Source organism: Heterodontus francisci, chromosome 17 (genome assembly GCF_036365525.1).
Source record: "Heterodontus francisci isolate sHetFra1 chromosome 17, sHetFra1.hap1, whole genome shotgun sequence".
Taxonomy (NCBI): domain Eukaryota; kingdom Metazoa; phylum Chordata; class Chondrichthyes; order Heterodontiformes; family Heterodontidae; genus Heterodontus; species Heterodontus francisci.
This window is the reverse complement of record NC_090387.1, coordinates 65,062,461-65,081,924: the sequence shown is the minus strand read 5'-3', so window position 1 is coordinate 65,081,924 and position 19,464 is coordinate 65,062,461. Positions and strand designations below refer to the sequence as shown.

Genomic DNA, 19,464 nt, shown 5'->3' with positions numbered 1-19,464 from the left:
AGCCATGATCTAACTGAATAGCGGAGCAGGCTCGAGGGGACAAATTGCCTACCCCTGCTCCTATTTCCTATGTTCTCTCCTAACTTTCTGCCTTTTCTCATTGAAGGAAGAGAACCCAGGGAGAGGCAGAGAAGCGGGGAATGGAGCTGCAGCCATGTCCACCCTGACCACGATGGAGGAGGAAGCCCTGGAAATCGGAAGGGTGTTAGCAGTACATGCCATTGGCGATGGAGAGATGGGGCGGCTCAGAGACCTAGTGATAGCATTAGCTATTATTCTGCCACTTGGTTCTTAACTGTCACTCATGTTGAATCAATGTCACCAATTCATTAAATATCATGATCTGCGCTATGCTAACTTGTAACCCTATTTCACCTAGGTAGTCCTGTGTTGTAGCTTCACCAGGTTTACGCCTCATTTTCAGGTATGTCTGGTGCTGCTCCTGGCTTGCTCTACTGCGCCTTTTATTGAACCAGGATTGATCACTAGGCTTGATGGTAATGGTAGAGTGGGGGAATATGCCAGGCCATGAGGTTACAGATTGTGGTTAAGTACAATTCTGTTGCTGCTGAAGGCTCACTGAACCTCATGGATGCCCAGTTTTGAGTTGCTGTTCTGTTCAGAATCTATCCCATTTAGCATGGGGATAGTGCCACACAGCACAATGGAGGGCATCTTCACTGTGAAGATGGGTCTTTGTCTCCACAAGGACTGTGTGGTGGTCACTCCTACTAATACTGTCATCTTTAACAGTTGAATGGTGAGGACAAGTTCTAGTAGGTTCTTCCCTCTTGTTGGTTCCCTCGCCACCTGCCACAGGCCCAGTTGAGCAGATAGCTATGTCGTTCAGGACTTGGCCAGCTCATTCAGTAGTGGTGCTACCGAGCCCTCTTGGTGCTGCACATTGAAGTCCCCCGCCCAGAGTACAGTCTGTGCCCTTGTTACCTCCAATGTTTCTTTCAAGTGATGTTCAACATGGAGGAGTACTGATTCATCAGCTGAGGGTGGGCAGTTAGTGGTAATCAGCAGGAGGCTTCCTTGTCTATGTTTGACCTGATGGAGAAACTTCAAGGGGTCCGGAATTAATGTTGAGGACTCCCAGGGCAACTCCCTCCCAACTGAATACCACTGTGCCACCACCTCTGGTGAGTTTGTCCTGCCGGTGGGACAGGCCATACCCAGGAATGGTGATGGTGATGTCTGAGACATCAGATGTAAGGTATGTGTTGCTATGAGTATGATTATGACAGGCTGTTGCTTGACTAGTTTGTGGGACAGCTCTCCCATTTTTGACACAAGCCTCCAGATGCTAGTAAGGAGGACTTTTCAGGGTCGACAGGGCTGGGTTTGCCGTTGTTATTGCCGTTTCTGGTGCCTAGGTCGATGCCGGGTGTTACGTCTGGTTTTATTCCTTTTTGACTTTTGTGTAGTGGTTTTGTACAACTGACTGGCTTGCTAGGCCATTTTAAAGGGCAGTTAAAAGTCAACCACCTTGCTGTGGCTCTGGAATCAGAAGTAGGCCAGACCAGGTAAGGACAGCAGATTTCCTTCCCTAAAGGGCATTATTGAACCAGATGGGTTTTTATGACAATTGATGGTAGTTTCATGGTCACCATTACTAAGACTGGCTTTCAATTCCAGATTTTTATTAATTAAATTTAAATGCCACCAGCTGCCATGGTGGGATTTGAATGCCAGAGTATTAGCCTGGGTCTCTGGATTATTAGTCCAGTGACACCATCTGGTATGATGAGATAATCTGTTTTTTAGTGGTGTTGGTTGAGGGATAGTATTGGGCAGGAAATTGGGGAGAACTACCATGTTCTTTTTTGAATAATGCTGTGGAATCTTTTACAACCACCTGAGAGGGCAAAACGGGGACCACTGAGCAACTGGTGGTGCCCTTTTTAATATTTACTCAACCCGAAACGTTCTACTATCTCCGCTTTTCAGATTGAGAAACTTGCTGTTTATTTCCAGTACTTCAGGTCTCAATTCCATCATTCCCATTTTTAAAATCTCCCTGGTTCGCACACATTGGTTATATCACAAGCGTAGGAAGTTTCTTGTTATTTATCAATGGGATACAAACTGAGGAACTGTTCACAACACAACTTAAACTTCTTCAGATGAAGGGGTAAAATAAATTCTTCAGTGAACAGAAAGGTTCCCACAGCACAGGCTACTCTGCAAATAGACTGGGCATTCTTCTGTCAGTCTAGCACTGAATTCATACTACATTTATCTAAGCAGAAATCATTATCCAAATCAACAATGAAACCCATTGTTGTGAGATGGATCCAAGCAACTTCAGAATCACTGACATTGGTTAGTATTTCTTTGGGATGAGGGAGTAAAATATGCATTTCTCCATATTTTTTCCTGTCATTGTATTTAGATCATATCGAGTCATTAAACGGGCAAATTACAAAGGTTGGCAAGAAACTTCTTTTGCAGAAATCGTCACCTGTGTTCAACATTTCCAGACACAAAGTAAATTTATCAGCAGTCAGTTATTTATATTCACTATTTCAGGTGTACTTTCTACATCATCAATTTACTTTGGAAAGAAACGCTGTCAGGTACACATGGTTATTAAGCTCAGACTTTTATCTATTCTATAGCCAGCGTCACAGTTAGGCTATATAAAGCTTTAAACCACAATTCTCAAACTCAAAGCAACAGCCATGGCTTTCCTCTGGCTTGTTTCCTGCCTCACTCTCCTCAGTACAGCTTATGGAGACAGTAAGTTACATTTTAGAGCGACTATTTTAGCTTCTGTTTTACTTGGAGGCAAGTTTCCTAAACTAATTCCTATCTGTGTATTGACTACTTTTAATCCAGGTTGTGGGGTCCCAGCCATCCACCCTATTGTCACTGGCTATGCACGGATTGTAAACGGTGAAAATGCTGTCCCAGGTTCCTGGCCCTGGCAGGTCTCCCTGCAGGTACGTTGATATTACTGTTAGAGATTAGCACAACTCCAACCCCATGTGACAGATATATCATCATTAATGACAGACTCCATTTATAAAAGAGCCATCAATATAATTAAGTCCAACACTCAATAGTACCGATATGTTGCATGACCCTCCACTGCTTTGAATTTTGTTTCTGTTCTTTTTCCTATCAATTATATTTTTCGTTGCTGGTCAAGATGACGGATGTTAAGTTTGGGAAAATTGATGTATTTTCTCTTTCTGGTCATCCAGTGCCAAAAATCAAACACCCCAGAATGGTCAGAAGCTCCCTTCTGCTCTGCTCAATAAGCCTTAACCCCAACCCCCAAAAGATCCCTTCTAATAAAACAGTTCAATTTTTTGCATGACCCACATCACCCATTGGCTGCTGTGTGTGAGACTGCCAATTTGTACACATTTATGCCATGAATCCAAGCTGAAGTTCCCCAAACTCAGTTCAAGGGTCACTTGTTCACCTGGCAGAGACAGAGACCTGTCATCTGATGATTCTGGCCTGGATTCAAATCCAGATAAGCCTGACATAAAAGTCAAATGAGCCAAATCTTCAAAACTATAATTTGGGATGAACTGGCAATTCAAGAAGTCATGTGGAGGACAAGTATAAATGTGGCACTGGTGCAGTGAGGGACACTTTTCAAGGTATGTTCCTGAAGTGGAATCAGGAAAATTTCAGTTGACATCTAGTCCCCTTCATATCTGGCCTGGGAAGACTCATTGCTGGGTGCAAAATAAATATATATATATATCTAAATCATTACAAGTAATCTTTCAACGTATCATATGAAGAGATTAAGATCAAAGGATTCTGAGGAAACCAAGAGCTCTCTCAGTGAATACACTGAGGAGGAGGAAGGGAAGGAGAAATGATTCTGATTATTCAAACCTCTTTGGGATTTTAGGTTCTTGTAAACAGGCTAGGATCTATGATGGGGGTTGTGGGAAATGTTGGGAGAATCTCTCTTACAAAGCTCACAGGCTAACGAAGACTGGTTGATGCTAGATTTACAACCAAATGTAACATTAGCAGCTGGGAATACAAATCTAGATTTTTTTTACACACAAAACACAGTTGGAAACCAGTGGACAACGTGTGCATCTGAAATCCACCCAAGTCTAATTTAGTGGAAGCACCAGCCCATAAATTTGAAATGGGCTAGCATCCTTGTCGAAAATAGCAGAGGGAGCAATTTCACAGAAATGCATTAGATCAGGGCATAATTTCAGAGCCACTGAAATTAAAATGGTGCAGCACCCACATGGAACAATCTATAATCATATGAGGGTTTTTTTTTCCAGAAGTATCAAGATTTAATAAATTGCTTTAAAAGTGTAGAGAGCTTCCATCACATTTTCAAATTGCCAGAAGTGTAAATTCAAAGAAAGAAAGAAACAGTCATTTCATATTGTTTTTTTCTCATCTGGAGACTTACAAGCCTTATCTGATCTACAGACTTCCTTCACTAAAAAAACAATTAAACTCTGGCTAATCTTAGACAATGCTTAGTTACAATATTTGCGGTGTGGAACTCAGAACGGTTGCTCCCTTTGTTTGGGCACAACAGGTGTTGTTTGAGGTCCAAAATGGTGTCTGAGCCGTACGCACACAATTCTGGGGAGTCATGCCAACCATCATATTGGTGAATGCATTGAACATCTTCTGGAACTATGCAGAGTAGACAGATCATGCCACCAAGTAGCATGCAATGCTGATTTGATGCCATGGGTGTCATTTTGGAGCTCCAGCTAACACTGTTTCTTAACCACATGTGGTTGAACATGCATTCAGCAGCAGGAAGGACAACCCACCAGTGGTATTTAAAGGGATCATCAATTACTTACGGGTTAGTTACTGCTTGATTTCTGCTGGCAATTTTTAAAAATTCATTTATTGGGCTGTGGACGTCGCTGGCTAGGACAGCATTTATTGCACATCCCTAATTGTCCTCGAGAAGGTGGTGGTGAGCTGCCTTCATCAACAGTTGCAGTCCATGTGGTGCAGGTACAACAACAGTGCTATTAGAAAGGGAGTTCCAGGATTTTGACCTAACAACAGTGAAGGAACAGCAATATAGTTCCAAGTCAGGATGGTGTGTGGCTTGGAGGGGAACTTGCAAGTGGTGGTGTAAACATGAATCTGCTGCCCTCGTCCTTCTAGGTGGTAGAGGTCATGGGTTTGGAAGGTGCTGTCGAAGGAACCTTGGTGAGTTGCTGCAATGCATCTTGTAGATGGTACACACTGCTGCCACTGTGAATCAGTGGTGGAGGGAGTGAATGCTTAAGTTTGTGGATAGGGTGCCAATCAAGCAGGCTGCTTTGTCCTGGATGGTGTCAAGCTTCTTGAGTGCTGTTGGAGCTGCACCCAACCAGGCAAGTGGAGAGTATTCCATCACACTCCTGACTTGTGCTTTATTTATGGCAGACAGGCATTGGGGAGACAGAAGGTAAGTTACTATAAGCAGAATTCCTAGCCTCTGACCTGCTCATGTAGCCACAGTATTTATGTGGCTGGTCCAGTTCAGTTTCTGGTCAATGGTAACCCCCAGGATGTTGATAGTGGGGGATTCAGCGATGGTAATGCCATTGACCATCAAAGGGACATGATTAGATTCTCTCTTGTTGGAGATAGTCATTGCATGGAACTTGTGTGGCGCGAATGTTACTTGTCACTTATAAACCCAAGCCTGGATGTTGTCCAGGTCTTGCTGCATCTGAACATGGGCTGCTTCAATATGAGGAGTTGCGAATGGTGCTGAACATTGTGCAAGCATCAGCAAACATGCTCACTTCTGACCTTATGATGGAGGGAAGGTCATTGATGAAGCAGATGAAGATGGTTGGGCCTAGGACAATGGCCTCCACTCCCCCATCTTCCCCTATCCATTGCTTCCCTTGGCTGCCTTCCCATTGTGGTACGGAGGCCTTGCCTCCATGCCATCACCTTTCAACGGCCAGGAATAGAAAGGCATGTGAGGGCAACTGTCCTCTACTTAATTCCAAGCTCCTCCCCCCATTGTATCACTATCAGTTGCATACAAATGTATTATAACTATCTGCTTTACAATTTACATTACACTCCCATTGCGTTGGGGCAGTGATGCTGCCTTGGTGCTTACCTGCTGCTGACTAAATCCGGAACCAAAGTCATGACGTCGTATTTCCGGGTGGATGCGTCCAAAGCTATTCTCCAGCTCCACACCTCCATTCCCGCTCCAAACGGCTTCACTAAATTGAGCCCACTATCTCTACAGCTACCGCTTTTAAAACCCCATTAATTTCTCCAGTACTATTGCTTTACTTATACTGATACCAGGCTCCTCAGTCTTGCGAGACCTGTGACTCCCCTTTATTTCCGAAATGTTTTTGTGTCTTTTACTGCGAAGACAGACAGAAAGTATTTGTTTAATGTTTCTTTCATTTCCTTATTTCCCATTCTAATTTCACCTGTCTCTGCCTCTAATTGGGCCCATGTTTATTTTCATTAATCCCTCCCTATTTAAATACCTATAGAAATGTTAACAATCTATTTTTAAGTCTTTTGCTAGTCTCTCATTTTCTTTTCTTTCATCATTAATTTCTTGGTTCTTCTTTGCTGAATTCTAAAATCCTCAGGCTTACTCCAGCTTTTGGTAACATTATAAACCTCTTCCTTTGATCTAATACTATCTTTAACTCCTCTTGTTAGCCACAGTTGGATGACTTTTTCTGTGGGGTTTTTGTGCTTTCAAGGAATGTATATTTGTTGCAAATTATGTATTAATTCTTTAAATGTCAGCCACTGCTTGCCTATAAATTCTTTTAATGCAGTTTCCTAATCTACCTTAGCCAATGCCCCTCGTACCTACATAATTTACTTTGTTTAGATTTAAGTCCCTAGTTTTGGACTTAATTAAATCACTTTCAAACTTAGTACAAAATGTTATCATATTATGATCGCTCTTTTCTAGACACCTCTTCACTACAAGGTTATTAATTAATCTTTTCTCATTGCACAATACTAGATCTAAAATAGTGTTACCTAGTTGATTCCTTGATATACTGAGCTAGAAAACTATCTTGTATCCATTCCTTGAACTCGTCCTCCACACTTTTACTGCAAATTTGGTATGCCCAGTCTATATGAAGATGAAAATTTCCCATGATTACTGTATTCCCTTATTACATGGGCCTCTAATTTCCTGATTTATTCTCTGCCCTACACCACAACTACTGTTAGGGGCCTATAAACTACTCCCACCCAATGTTTTCTGCCCTTGCTGTTTCTTAGCTGCTGCCAAACTAATTCTACTTCTTGAATTTCTGAGATAAGATTCTTTTTCTCTATTGTCTTTATCTCATGCATTATAATCAGAGCTAGCCCTCCTGCTTTTCCATTTTGTCCATCTCTTTTAAAAATTAAGTATCCTGGAGTATTTGTTTCCCAATCTTAGTCATTTTGCAACCATGTCTTCGTAAAGACTATCACATCAAACCCATTAATTTCTCTGTGCTATTAATTCATCTAATTTGTTGCGAATGCTTCACACATTCAGATATCATGCCTTCAGCTTGGACTTTTTTCTAATTTCCCCTGACATCACCTTAGTCACTAATGTCCTTACCATTATTACTCTCACTGACCCTTCCTGACCCACTCTGCTTATTTTTTCTTTACCCCAAATGCTGCTCTGCTCTAGAGCCTTGACATTTCCCTTGTTGCTTTTGAATTTACCCTTTCCTGAATCCTCGACTCTCCCTTTATTAGTTCAAAGCCCTATCAACTGCCTTAGTTATTCAATTTGCCAGGACACTTGCCTGAGCCCGGTTTAAGTGCAGCCCGTCACAAAGGAACATCGTTCTCTTTTCCCAGTACTGGTGCCAGTAACCTATGAAGCAAAGCCCCTGCCTCCCACGCCATTCCTTCTGTCATGCAGTTAACCTTCTAATCTGTTTATCCCTATGCCAATTGGCAAGTGGCTCAGGTAACAATCCAGATATTATTACTTTTGAGGTTCTGCTTTTAAATTTGGACCCTTTACTGTAAAAACCCTTGAGAAAGTTATGCCTTATTGAATGAGGTGTAATTGGATTTTTAATGGTGTCCTAAATAATAATTACTGTTGAGCAACCTCTTTGGTCCTGAAAAACTCATTTTATATTTGTGGGATGTCAAATTTTTCCATTTCAATTAATTTCTTTTAAAATTTGTTTATGATATTTCTGCTTCTACCCCATGTGTATATCTTAATCTTAAATTTGCTTTTGGTAAAATTACAAAAAGTGAAAGGTAAAATTTGCTTGTTACTTTCTGGGTTGTTGTCTGTGAGAATTCTTCAATGTGATGGGCTGTTTAACCTGCATGATAACATTACTGCTGCTGGATACCTGAGACACTTGATATCTGGCGCCACATTGAAATTAACATTGGGAAAGATGAAATCCATGCCATAGAGATCACTCAGTCTTTGAGGTTAGCAGCAAACCAGCCAATCACATTGAAGAATTCTCACAGACAAAAACCCAGGAAGTAACAAGCAGATTTTACCTTTCACTTTTTGTAATTTTACCAAAAGCAAATTTAAGATTAAGATATACACATGGGATTAAGGTAGCAGCAAACCTTGCTGCTGACTGCAAAATCTGTGCCAACATTTCTGTCCTTATACAACAGTGTATCAACTTAACTCACTTGCATTGCAATTTCTGCAACAGATGTATTGCGGACAGTTTTAAAGACTAACTATTTTATGTATAAAACCTTAGTTAAAGAAACAATGATCAAACCTTTGAGACTGTCCAAAAAATGTGGCAAATCTGCACTGGACTCAAATTTTTGTCAATTTAAATCTTCCAAACTGGCTGCTACTTGTACATGGCAAGGTATGTGGAGATGCTTGAATGTTTCCAACATTTTGATTGGTGTTGTTGGATCTTTGCATGGTGACGGCCAAAGGAAACTGATTTTTCCTTTCTCTATGCTCATCTCCTCTGTGTAATAGGACTACACTGGCTGGCATTTCTGTGGAGGCTCCTTGATCAATGAAAACTGGGTTGTGACTGCTGCCCATTGTGGCGTGAGGTAAGGATCCCACTCAGCTAGAATCTTCAGAATCCATAAGGACAGACTCTTGGATACAAGTCCCTTACTCTGAGTGATGTATTGCTTTCTCACAGCACAGCGAATTACGTGATCGTAGGAGCATCCAATAAATGTTCAGATGCAGATGGCGTCCAGACTCTGAAGATTGAAAAGGTACCCTGAGATCCTCTGATGTCCACATTGCCTGTTACTTATGAACTTTGCAGAAATAAATCATAGTTACAGTTTGGGGTAGTGTACTGGCTATGTTGCTGAACTAGGAATCCAGTGAACGCAAGTTCACTGAGGCAGTTTGAGAATCTGAAGTCAGTTTTAAGAAAATCTGGAAATAAAAACTAGTATTAATAAAACTGACCATGAAGCTGGTGGATTGTTGTCAAACCCTACTGGTTTACTAATATTCTTTAGGGAAGGAAACCTACCATCCTTACCCAGTGTGGCCTATATGTGACTCTGGTACATGCCAACATGGCTGACTCTTAACTGCCCTCTGAAGTGGCCTAGCAAACTACTCAGTTGTATCAGAGGAAGCCCCACTCCCAGCTTCTCAGGGCAATAAGAGATGGGCATTAAATGCTGGCCTTGCCAGTGATGCCCAGTTTCCCATAATGAATTAAAAAATTAAGTGAATAAACCCCTCAAACTCCGCAGAACTTGGAGAAACTTTCCTAGTGTTACAAAGGCACAAGATTTCTGTCTGACCTTATTTATTATCTTCACTCTTTAACTAAGTATAATTGCCCTTACATCCGAGCTCACAATAGCATTAATTAGTTTTCTCAAGTGATTCATAAATCTTATTTTGTTATTTAATTTTATTCTCCATTGGCTGCATCAGTTTGTGTTTCTAAATCAAGAGGCCATGCTGACACAAGAGCACCCAAGCTTGCTTTTCCATTGATCTAAATTATGAAAACTTTATTTGCTTTGATTTTATTAAAGGTATCTGCCCTTTAACAGATTTGTTCACAGAGATTGGTGATGTGATTGACAATATAATATGGAGCTAGTCATGTTTTGTATTGATACACATGTAGCATTGACCACAACTTAAACTTGCACTTCCTTCAGGGAAAAAATATTAATTTGCCTTAAGGCCAAATCCACAATTTAAATTGATTTTGTTGCTTGTAAACATGGCCTTTATGTAAATTAATTAAGAGTATGTTAAAGGCAAGAAAGGCATCATCTCAGTGGTATTTCTACCCACAAATGTGTGGAGGGACAAGATGGTCAAATTTTCAAAGCAAGTTGTTTCCATCTGTTCCACATGTAACAGCCTGAAAATATCCCCAACATAAGACAAGGCTGTTTCAAACAAAAAGCAAAATATTAGACTTGTTTGTAGTGTTGTGCTGTGTTCTTAAATCTCCATTAAATGATAACTGCAGGCTTTATATTCAAATTCAACACAACCACTATTCATTGTCTCACTTATTTACATTGTATAATCTCAAGTCCAGTTCTTTTCCTCACTGGTGTGTATTCTGTAAACCACATGCTGAGTGTGCATCTCAAAATTGTGTCCGCTCTTTATATATGTATGATGATGTCATCAGTTGAATCAGTGGCCTGGTCTCTTAAAGGTGAAGTCACCACTACACTACATTACAATACTGAAAACTTGAAATAAAAAAGCACAAAATACTGGAAATATCTGGCAGCATTTGTGGAGAATATGGAGAATTTATGGAGACAGAAAGCATTAATCTTTTTCTTAGATGCTGCAAGGCCCTTTAAAAATCTGGTAATGGACCCCACATAAGGCAAAAACATAATTATAAACAGCCTGTTTTTTAAACAAGTACAAAGACTTTTACCCCCAAACAGCCCCTCAAATCCGACCAGTACAGGATTCTAAAGGTGATTTAGGGATCTGTTTGTAGTGAACTATGTTGCAAAAACAAGACTATTCTTGGAGGATTAGACATAATTCTATGCTGCAGCCACATCAATCCACAAAGAATTTAAAGCAAAAGATTTGGGTACTGGTGCAACCTCTTGGCGGTAACTGGGTAGTTCCTTGGAGTTGTTCACATTCAGCTGCTGCGACTTTGCTGTAATACCCCTTCCCCATGCCCTGCTCCTTTATAATGTAAACAGGATTATTGCCTAAGTGGCAGCGGCTGAGCTGCTTTACTTATGATCTGCCTAACTTGAGAGAAAGTATCGTTCCTTCTGCAAAACAGGATGGAAGCTTAGTCATCCCCAGTGAGTTAGAACTAATCTTTGCCTTCTCTGTTGCAGGCGATCACCCATCCCAACTGGGATTCATATAACATCAATAATGATGTGACGTTAGTGAAGCTCGCAACCCCTGTTCAATTAACAGCCAGAATATCCCCCGTTTGTCTGGCAAGCAACGCTGCCAATTTCCCAGGGGGCAAGTTGTGTGTCACTTCAGGATGGGGACTAACCCAATCGACTGGTATGGGACTTTCATATATACTCTGCAGATAAACAGTGTTGTCTATGTTAGAATACTGCAGGTGGATTCAAATAACAGTAATTAAATTGGCAAAAGTTCCTTTTTGCAAAATGCTTGCTGCAACAATAACATATATTTCCAGAGTGATCATGACAACAATTCGCATTTATACAGCATGCGTAATACAGTAAAATGTTACAGGCACTTCACAGGAGCATTATCAGACAAAAATAGACACTGAGCCAAAAGAAGGAAACATTCGGACAGGTGACAAAACGTTTGGTCAAAGTGGCAGATGTTAAGCATTATTTTACAAAAGAATATAAGACCATAAGAAATAAGAGCAGGAGTAGGCCATTCGGCCCCTCAAGTCTGCTCTGCCATTCAAAAAGATCATGGCTGATCTGATCATGGCCTCAACTGTACTTTCTTGCCTACCCCTCATAACACTTGACTCCCTTGTCGATCAAAAATCTGTCAAACCCAGCCTTTAATATTTTCAATGACCCAGCCTCCACTGCTCTCCCGGGTAAAGATTTCAAAAGATTAATGACCCTCTGAGAGAAGAAATTCCTCCTCATCACCATCTTAAATGGGAGACCCTTACTCTGAAACTATGCCCCCTAGTTCTAGATTCCACCACGAGGGGAAACATCCTCTCAGTATCTACCCTGTCATGGCCCTCAGAATCTTATATGTTTCAATATCATCTCTCATTCTTCTAAACTCCAATGAGTATAGGCCCAATCTGATCAACCTTTCCTCATAAGACAACCCCTTCATCCCAGGAATCAACAGAGTGAACTTTCTCTGAACTGCCTCCAATGCAAGTATAGTATATCCCTCCTTAAATAAGGTGACCAAAGCTGTACTTAGTACTCTAGGTGTGATCTCACCAACTCCGTCTACAGTCGTAGAAAGACTTCCCAACTTTTATTCTCCATCCCTTTTGCAATAGAGGTCAACATTCCATTTGCCTTCCTAATTATTTTCTGTACCTGCATGTTAACTTTTTGTGATTCATGTACGAGGACGTCCAGATCCTCTGTAACACAGTATTCTGCAGCCTCTCTCCATTTAAATAATATTTTGCTTTTCTATTCTTCCTACCAAAGTGGATAACCTCACATTTTCCCACATTATGCTCCGTCTGCCAAATTTTTTCCCACTCACTTAACCTACCTATTTCTCTTTGTAGACTCTTTGTATCCTCCTCACAATTTGCTTTCCCACCTATCTTTGTATCATCAGCAAATTTACAATACAAGTCATTAGTATAGATTGTAAATAGTTGAGGCCCCAGCAGTGATCCCTGTCGCACCCCACTAGTTACAGTTTGCCAACCTGAAAATGACCCATTTATCCCAACTCTATTTCCTGTTAGTTAGGCAATTCTCTATCCATGCTTTTCTATCACCTCCGACACCACAAGCTCTTATGTTGTGCAGTAACCTTTTATGTCGCACCTTATTGAATGCCTTTTGGAAATCCAAATACACTACATCCACTGGTTCCCTTTTATCCACCCTGCTTATTGCATCTTCATAGAACTCTAATAAATTTGTCAAACACAATTTCCCTTTCATAAGACCATGTTGACTCTCCTTGATTTTATTATGATTTTATAAATCCCCTGCTACTACTTCCTTAATGATGGATTCCAGCATTTTACGAATGACAGATGTTAGGCTAACTGGCCTATAGTTTCCTGTTTTCTGTCTGCCTCCTTTCTTGAATAGGGGTGTTACATTTGTGGTTTGCCAATCCACTGGGACCTTTCCAGAATTTAGGGAATTTTGGAAAATTACAACCAATGCATCCATTATCTCTGTAGCCATTTCTTTTAAGACCCTAGCATGCAGGCCATCAGGTCCAGGGGATCCCATTAGTTTTCCTAGTACTTTTTCCCCAATGATTGTTTTCAAGTTCCTCCCTCCCTTTTTCCCCAAGAATTTCTACTATTATTGGGATGCTTTTAGTGTCTTCTATCATGAAGGAAGATACAAAATATTTGTTTAAAATCTGTCATTTCTTTTTTTCCCATTATTAATTCCCCACACTCATCCTCTAAGGGACCAATGTCTACTTTAACTACTCTCTTCCTTTATATATACTTGTAGTAGTTCTTATTGTCTGTTTTTATATTTCTGACTAGTTTACTCCCTTTTTTCTCCCGCTTTTTTTAGGCATCCTTTGCTGGTTTCTAAAATTTTCCCAATCTTCTAGCCTACCACTGATCTTCGCAGAATTGTACACCTCTTCTTTCAGTTTGATACCATCTTTAACTTCCTTCCTACACTCTATGAACTCATCCTCAAGTCTACCTTTGCCAATTTGATTTGTCCAATCTATATGAAGAATAAAATTGCTCACGATTATTGCAGTACCTTTCTTACAAGCCCCCATTATTTTTTGATTTATACTCTGTCCTACAGTGTAGCTACTGTTAGGAGGCCTATAAACTACTACCATCAATGACTTCTTTCCCTTGCTATTTGTTATCTCCACCCAAACTGATTCTACATCGTGATCTTCCGAGCTAAGATCATTTTTCACTACTGCATTGATCTCGCCCTTCATTAACAGAGCTACCCCACCTCCTTTTCCTTTCTCCTTATCCTTTCAAAATGTCAAATACCCTTGAATATTCAGTTCCCAGCCTTGGTCACCTTGCAACCAAATCTCTGTAATGGCCATCATATCATATCCATTTATTTCCATTTGTGCTATCAATTTACCTATCTTATTATGAATTTTGCATGCATTCAGATAAAGAGCCTTTATTCTGTCTTTTTACTATTTTTCCCTGCTCTGACCCTATTTGCTGGTGCAATCCTATGTTTGTACACTCTGTCCCTCCCTGTCACACTCTGGTTATCATTACCCATGTCACAGGCACTGGATAGGCAAAGAAGATTGGGGAGGGAATTCTAAAGCTTAGGGCCTAGATAACTGAAGGCATGACTGCCAGTGTAAGGGTGAAGGAGTGACATATGCACAAGAGGCTAGAGTTTATTACAATGAAGAATGTGGTGGATAGTGAATGGGCTCTGAGTAGGACAAAGAAGAAAACATTGAAGATCAGGAGGGGTTAAAAACACAGTCGAACAGTATCCTATAGAGGCTTTCTAAAGCAAGAAGGGAGGCGAGAGGGTGGTGAAGCAAAGGGGAGAAATCTAGAGGGCAGAGACAAGTTGGCTGAAGGAGTGGAAAGAGTTGGGAATAAGGCACAAAGTCAGTGTTGCCAATGTTGGAGAACTGGAGGGTGCAAGCAGGAACATAATCTGGGGAAGATCATGAAAGTGGAAAGGAGCAAAGATGTGGGGGGATTTAAAACTGAGGACCAGAATCTTAAAGTCAATTCTCTGGGCCATAGTAAGACTGTGAAGCTTGGCAAGGGCAGACTTAACAAGCTTTGATGTTATTTGAGAATAGAAGCTGCTGGAGAGAACAATGATTCATGAGCAATGTATAACTAATATTTTATTGTGTTTAGCACAGCCACCTTCCTTATGTTTGGACCCCGCCTGGCAGCATGGTAAATTTTCTTCCCCTTCCAGCTATAGAGATCTCAACCAACTGATCCTTGCACAGCCCTTCTCACCCAGTATCCTCTGACTTTTCCCATTATACTGCACAATTTTGGATGGTGTAGTAGAAGAAAATCCAGTCCTGTTTATTTAAACATCAACAAGGCTTATGATACCGTATCACATAAGAAAAGCATGGAGTAGCAGAAACTGTTATTTTTATTGCTGTGCAAAACCTGGCTGCCATTTCCACCTATTTGACCAGACTTTGAATGCAGTTAGTTGTAGGTGAAACGTCATGGGACGTTTCAAAGAGATGTGATGAGACTCTACATTAATACAATCTTCCTCTACATTTAGTGAAAGAAATATTTAAGCTATTTAAAAATAAATTGCAAACATTTGGAAGGAGGTAATTAATAATAAAAAATAGTTTAGTGTGCTATTTATAATGTTCATAGGAATATTGATAGTATTATGTATGGCAATCAAGATTACTTTTTCTCTATTATAACGGAAGGGCTTCATAACCAGCTGATTAATTTTAGTTTTGACGTATAGATGTGAACACAATCTTTTTTTAATAAGATGATCGTGGTTCCCTTCACAAGATTGGTATTCAAGCCTCTCTATTCAAATTTTGTCAACGAGTCGGCATTTCAGGTCCTAACCAGTCAATAATTTTTCTTCCAATAGATTCTGCAGAGGAAGCTCAAATATTTGCTTGAAATGAGGGATATTTCTTCCCCTTGGGTAATCCTCGACCATTAACTCTTTCCTTTTGATCAGGAAGATCAGAAATTTGTGGATGTTAACTCATTTACACTAGTCCCAAGTGAGAATTCAGGAGCTTTTTTCCCCCAATTAGACTAGGAAGTTTCAACAAGCAAACCTAAAATGCTAGGTCACAGGAATGATCAAATACACGATTCTTCTCAATTGTGCATTTTTCAGGATATTGTAAACTGTAACACTGTAAACAAAATCCATATTTATTGACTTCAAGGTCCTAATCATGCCTGGTCCAAAATCATAGGCCAATTGATTTCAAAAATTGCAAATTTAATACAAGTTCCTTGCTCGCACTTAGTCACGTGTTTTCAGCTATCCAATTTACTCTGTTTCCTGTCTTTATTCATGACTGCCCCATCTTCCCCTTTGAACCATTTCACTTGAGTTTATCTTAATTAATTTACTTTTCTTAAGAGGAAAGTAGGTAAATCCCAAGGATCTGTGTTAAGCAGTCATTGTTTAGAATCATCGGATTACATAGGATGTATGGCACAGAAACAGGCCATTCAGCCCAGCCAGTCCATGCTGGTGTTTATACTCCACTCAAGCCTCCCGTCATCTTTTTTTGTCTAAATTATCATCATAACCCTCTATTTCCTTCTCCTACAAATGCTTGTCTAGCTTCCCCTTAAATGCATCTATACTATTTGCTTCAACCACTCCCTGCGGTAGCAAGGTCCACATTCTCACCACTCTTTGGGTAAAGAAGTTTCTTCTGAATTCACTATTGCATTTCTTGGTATCTGTCTTATATTAATGACATCTGGTTATGCTCTTCCCCACAAGTGGAAATATTCTCTCTGTATCCACTCTATCAAAACCTTTGTAATTTTAAAGACCCCTCTCAGCCTTATTTTTTCAAGAGAAAAGAGACCCAGCCTGTCAATCCTTTCCTGATATTTATACCCATGCATTTCTGGTTTCATCCTTGTAAATATTCCCTGCACCCTCTCTAAGTGCTTCTATATCCTTTTTATAATATGGCGACCAGAACTGCACACAGTACCCCAAGTGTGGTCTAACCAAGGTTCGATACAGTTTGAGCATAACCTCCCTACTTTTCAATTCTATCCCTCTAGAAATAAAGCCGAAGGCTTGGTTTGCTTTTATTAATGGCCTTGATAACCTGTGGTGGAACTTTTAGTGATTGATGTATTTGTACTCAGAGATTCCTCTGTTCCTCTACCTCAGGCCAGTAAGAGATACTGCACCCATTATGCAGAACATACATTTTTACCAAGAAAATTAAATAGGGATATAGGAACAGGTGTAAAACATTCAGCCCCTCAAGCCTATTCCACTATTCAATTAAATCATGAATGATCTGTACCTCAACCTCTTTTAATTGCTATTGCTTCATATCCCTAACAAAAATCTATCGATCCGAGTCTTGAAAGCTTCAATTAGTCCAGCATCCACAGCAATTTAGAGAAAGAGAGTTCTAGATTTTTCTTATCTTTTGAGCTTCCTGATGTTATTCCTGAATGGCTTGGCTCTAATTTTAAGATTATACCCCTTGTTCTGGATTTGCCCCAGTAGAATATATAGTTTCTCTCTATTTACTCTATCGAATAGCTTGCTGTGATTGTCAAATTGCTCATTGTTTAATAATTTTACAAGCATTTGAAAACTTAGAATTGTCTCAATAGTTCCAGATAACCTAACTATATATTAAGAGCTCTTCCATGATCCCTCAGCGAGCAATACTCCATGCCAACTGCAGCAGGCGGCCCTTCCTCTCCTTACCAACAATAAGTGCAAGAACTATTGGGGCAGCATGATCTCGGACGTTATGATCTGCGCTGGTGCTGCTGGTGCTAGCTCCTGCATGGTATGGACAATATATGTGAAATATCTCACAGAAAATATTGCTCTGTATTGAAAAATATTTTTTTTAAAATTTGTAGCAATTACATTGAATCGTGTTGTTCTCTTCCTACAGGGTGACTCAGGTGGACCTCTCGTCTGCCAAGATGGAGGAGCCTGGTATCTGGTGGGCATCGTTTCCTGGGGCAGTGGTTACTGCTCCACTAGTACTCCTGCAGTCTATGCTCGGGTGACTGAGTTCTACCCCTGGATTATGGAGACAATTGCTGCCAATTAAATGTAATTTTAAAAAATGTAATTGGTTTTAAAATAAAGAACTGGCAAATATCAAATGTCCTTTTATCGTTCTCCTAAGTATTTGCAAGAGGGACAGTCAGTTGCATACAGCTAGAATAAGACAAAATAAATCTTTGTTGTTTCCCCTGCAGCCCACCCTCCAAAATAATTGGGTTGAGTACTTTGTTTTTAATTTGTTACCTCACAAGGTGATCTTTATAGAGCTTTTCACATCATAAAATACTGTTTAACATTCGGACAAGCACCATTATTGCTTTTGCTGCACATTACAGACTTTGACTATAGATAATACTTTTATTATCTAAAAACATGTGTGACATTCCATTTCCTCATACTCTAGCTTCTGTGCACTGAGGAATGGGTGGAAACAATATATTAAATGTCTGCATGTAACAGGCATCACCCTTTCTAATATAACTGATTCAAACCCAGCTACTAGCAATGTAAGTGCAATCTCCCAAAACTGACGACCATCACTGTTCCTTTCATACACATTGTGTATCATACTACTAGTACGTTAAGTCAGACCATATAAGTTTATCACTTGCTATAAGAAATCAGTCTATAAGTAGCTGCAATGACATTATTATCAAGAACTTTTTTTTTTACAATCATAGGTTTTTAAAAACAATTAAAATACCCTTGATACTTTCAAAATCAGAAACAAAAATGTACTTAGAAAGCCTGCCACTTATGAATATCTCACCTGCCATCTTTTGATCAGAGAGAGGAAGGGCACCAGGGAATATGCTCCCAGCTTGGAGTTTGCAGCAACATCTCTCAGTGACTGACAGGACACCTTTTAAAGCTGTCCTAACAGGCCTTATAAACATACCTGCTAAATATTTTGACAAATCTTCCTTTCTGGTTATTATCCCGTTATTAAATAACCATTTGTTTAGAAAAACTCTAATTTTCATGAATAGTTGGCATAATGATCCATTTAGACTGTGCCTTTCAAAGTTTAGCCACAGTCAGTCAGTTGGGGCTTTATTTTTAGAATTAACTTTTTTAAAAATTTCATTGAATAACCGGGCATAAATAAGAACATAAACATACACACAATGTTCAATGAGGAGAAAATTAAAGAACTGCAAATCTAGGGGCCATAAATATAAGATAGTCACCAATAAATCCAGTAGGAAATTCAAGAAAAACTTAAAATCCAGAAAGTGATTTGAATGTGGAATTTGCCACCACAAGGAGTAGTTGAGGTGATTGGCATAGATGCATTCAAGGGGAAGCTCGATAAACACATGAGGGAGAAAGGAATAGAAAGATAATCTGATAGCGTTCAATGAAGTAGGGTGGGAGGAGGCTCCTGTGGAGAATGAATACCTGTTGGAATGAATGGCCTGTTTCTGTGCTATACACTCTATGTAGTTGCATGTAATTATACCAGGAAGGGAGCTACAGTGGAATCTAACCAATGGACATCTAACCTAGTCCTTTGATTGCACAGCATATGCACATAACCCCTTATCCCTTGTAGACTGTGTTGGTGTGTACAGATAATTTGAACTAGATACGTTA

At 40.0% G+C, this 19,464-nt stretch overlaps 1 protein-coding gene across 1 annotated transcript; it reads left to right on the top strand.

Moving 5' to 3' along the window:
* Positions 1 to 2,677: 2,677 nt before the first annotated feature.
* On the top strand, positions 2,678 to 17,950 carry LOC137378983 (chymotrypsinogen 2-like). The gene is made up of 7 exons (XM_068049546.1): positions 2,678 to 2,745; positions 2,845 to 2,948; positions 8,957 to 9,036; positions 9,132 to 9,210; positions 11,305 to 11,485; positions 17,505 to 17,638; positions 17,750 to 17,950. Exons 1-7 carry the CDS (start codon positions 2,688 to 2,690, stop codon positions 17,909 to 17,911), a joined length of 798 nt encoding a protein of 265 aa, XP_067905647.1. The 5' UTR covers positions 2,678 to 2,687; the 3' UTR covers positions 17,912 to 17,950.
* Positions 17,951 to 19,464: the final 1,514 nt, after the last annotated feature.

What these genes read in the sequence shown, in the direction of transcription:
- LOC137378983 (XM_068049546.1), top strand. Translation starts at nt 2,688, where the DNA reads ATGGCTTTCCTCTGGCTTGTTTCCTGCCTCACTCTCCTCAGTACAGCT. An exon ending in GGGACTAACCCAATCGACTG is followed by an intron (nt 11,486 to 17,504) that starts GTATGGGACTTT and finishes ATGATCCCTCAG; the next exon opens with CGAGCAATACTCCATGCCAA. An exon ending in CTGGTGCTAGCTCCTGCATG is followed by an intron (nt 17,639 to 17,749) that starts GTATGGACAATA and finishes CTCTTCCTACAG; the next exon opens with GGTGACTCAGGTGGACCTCT.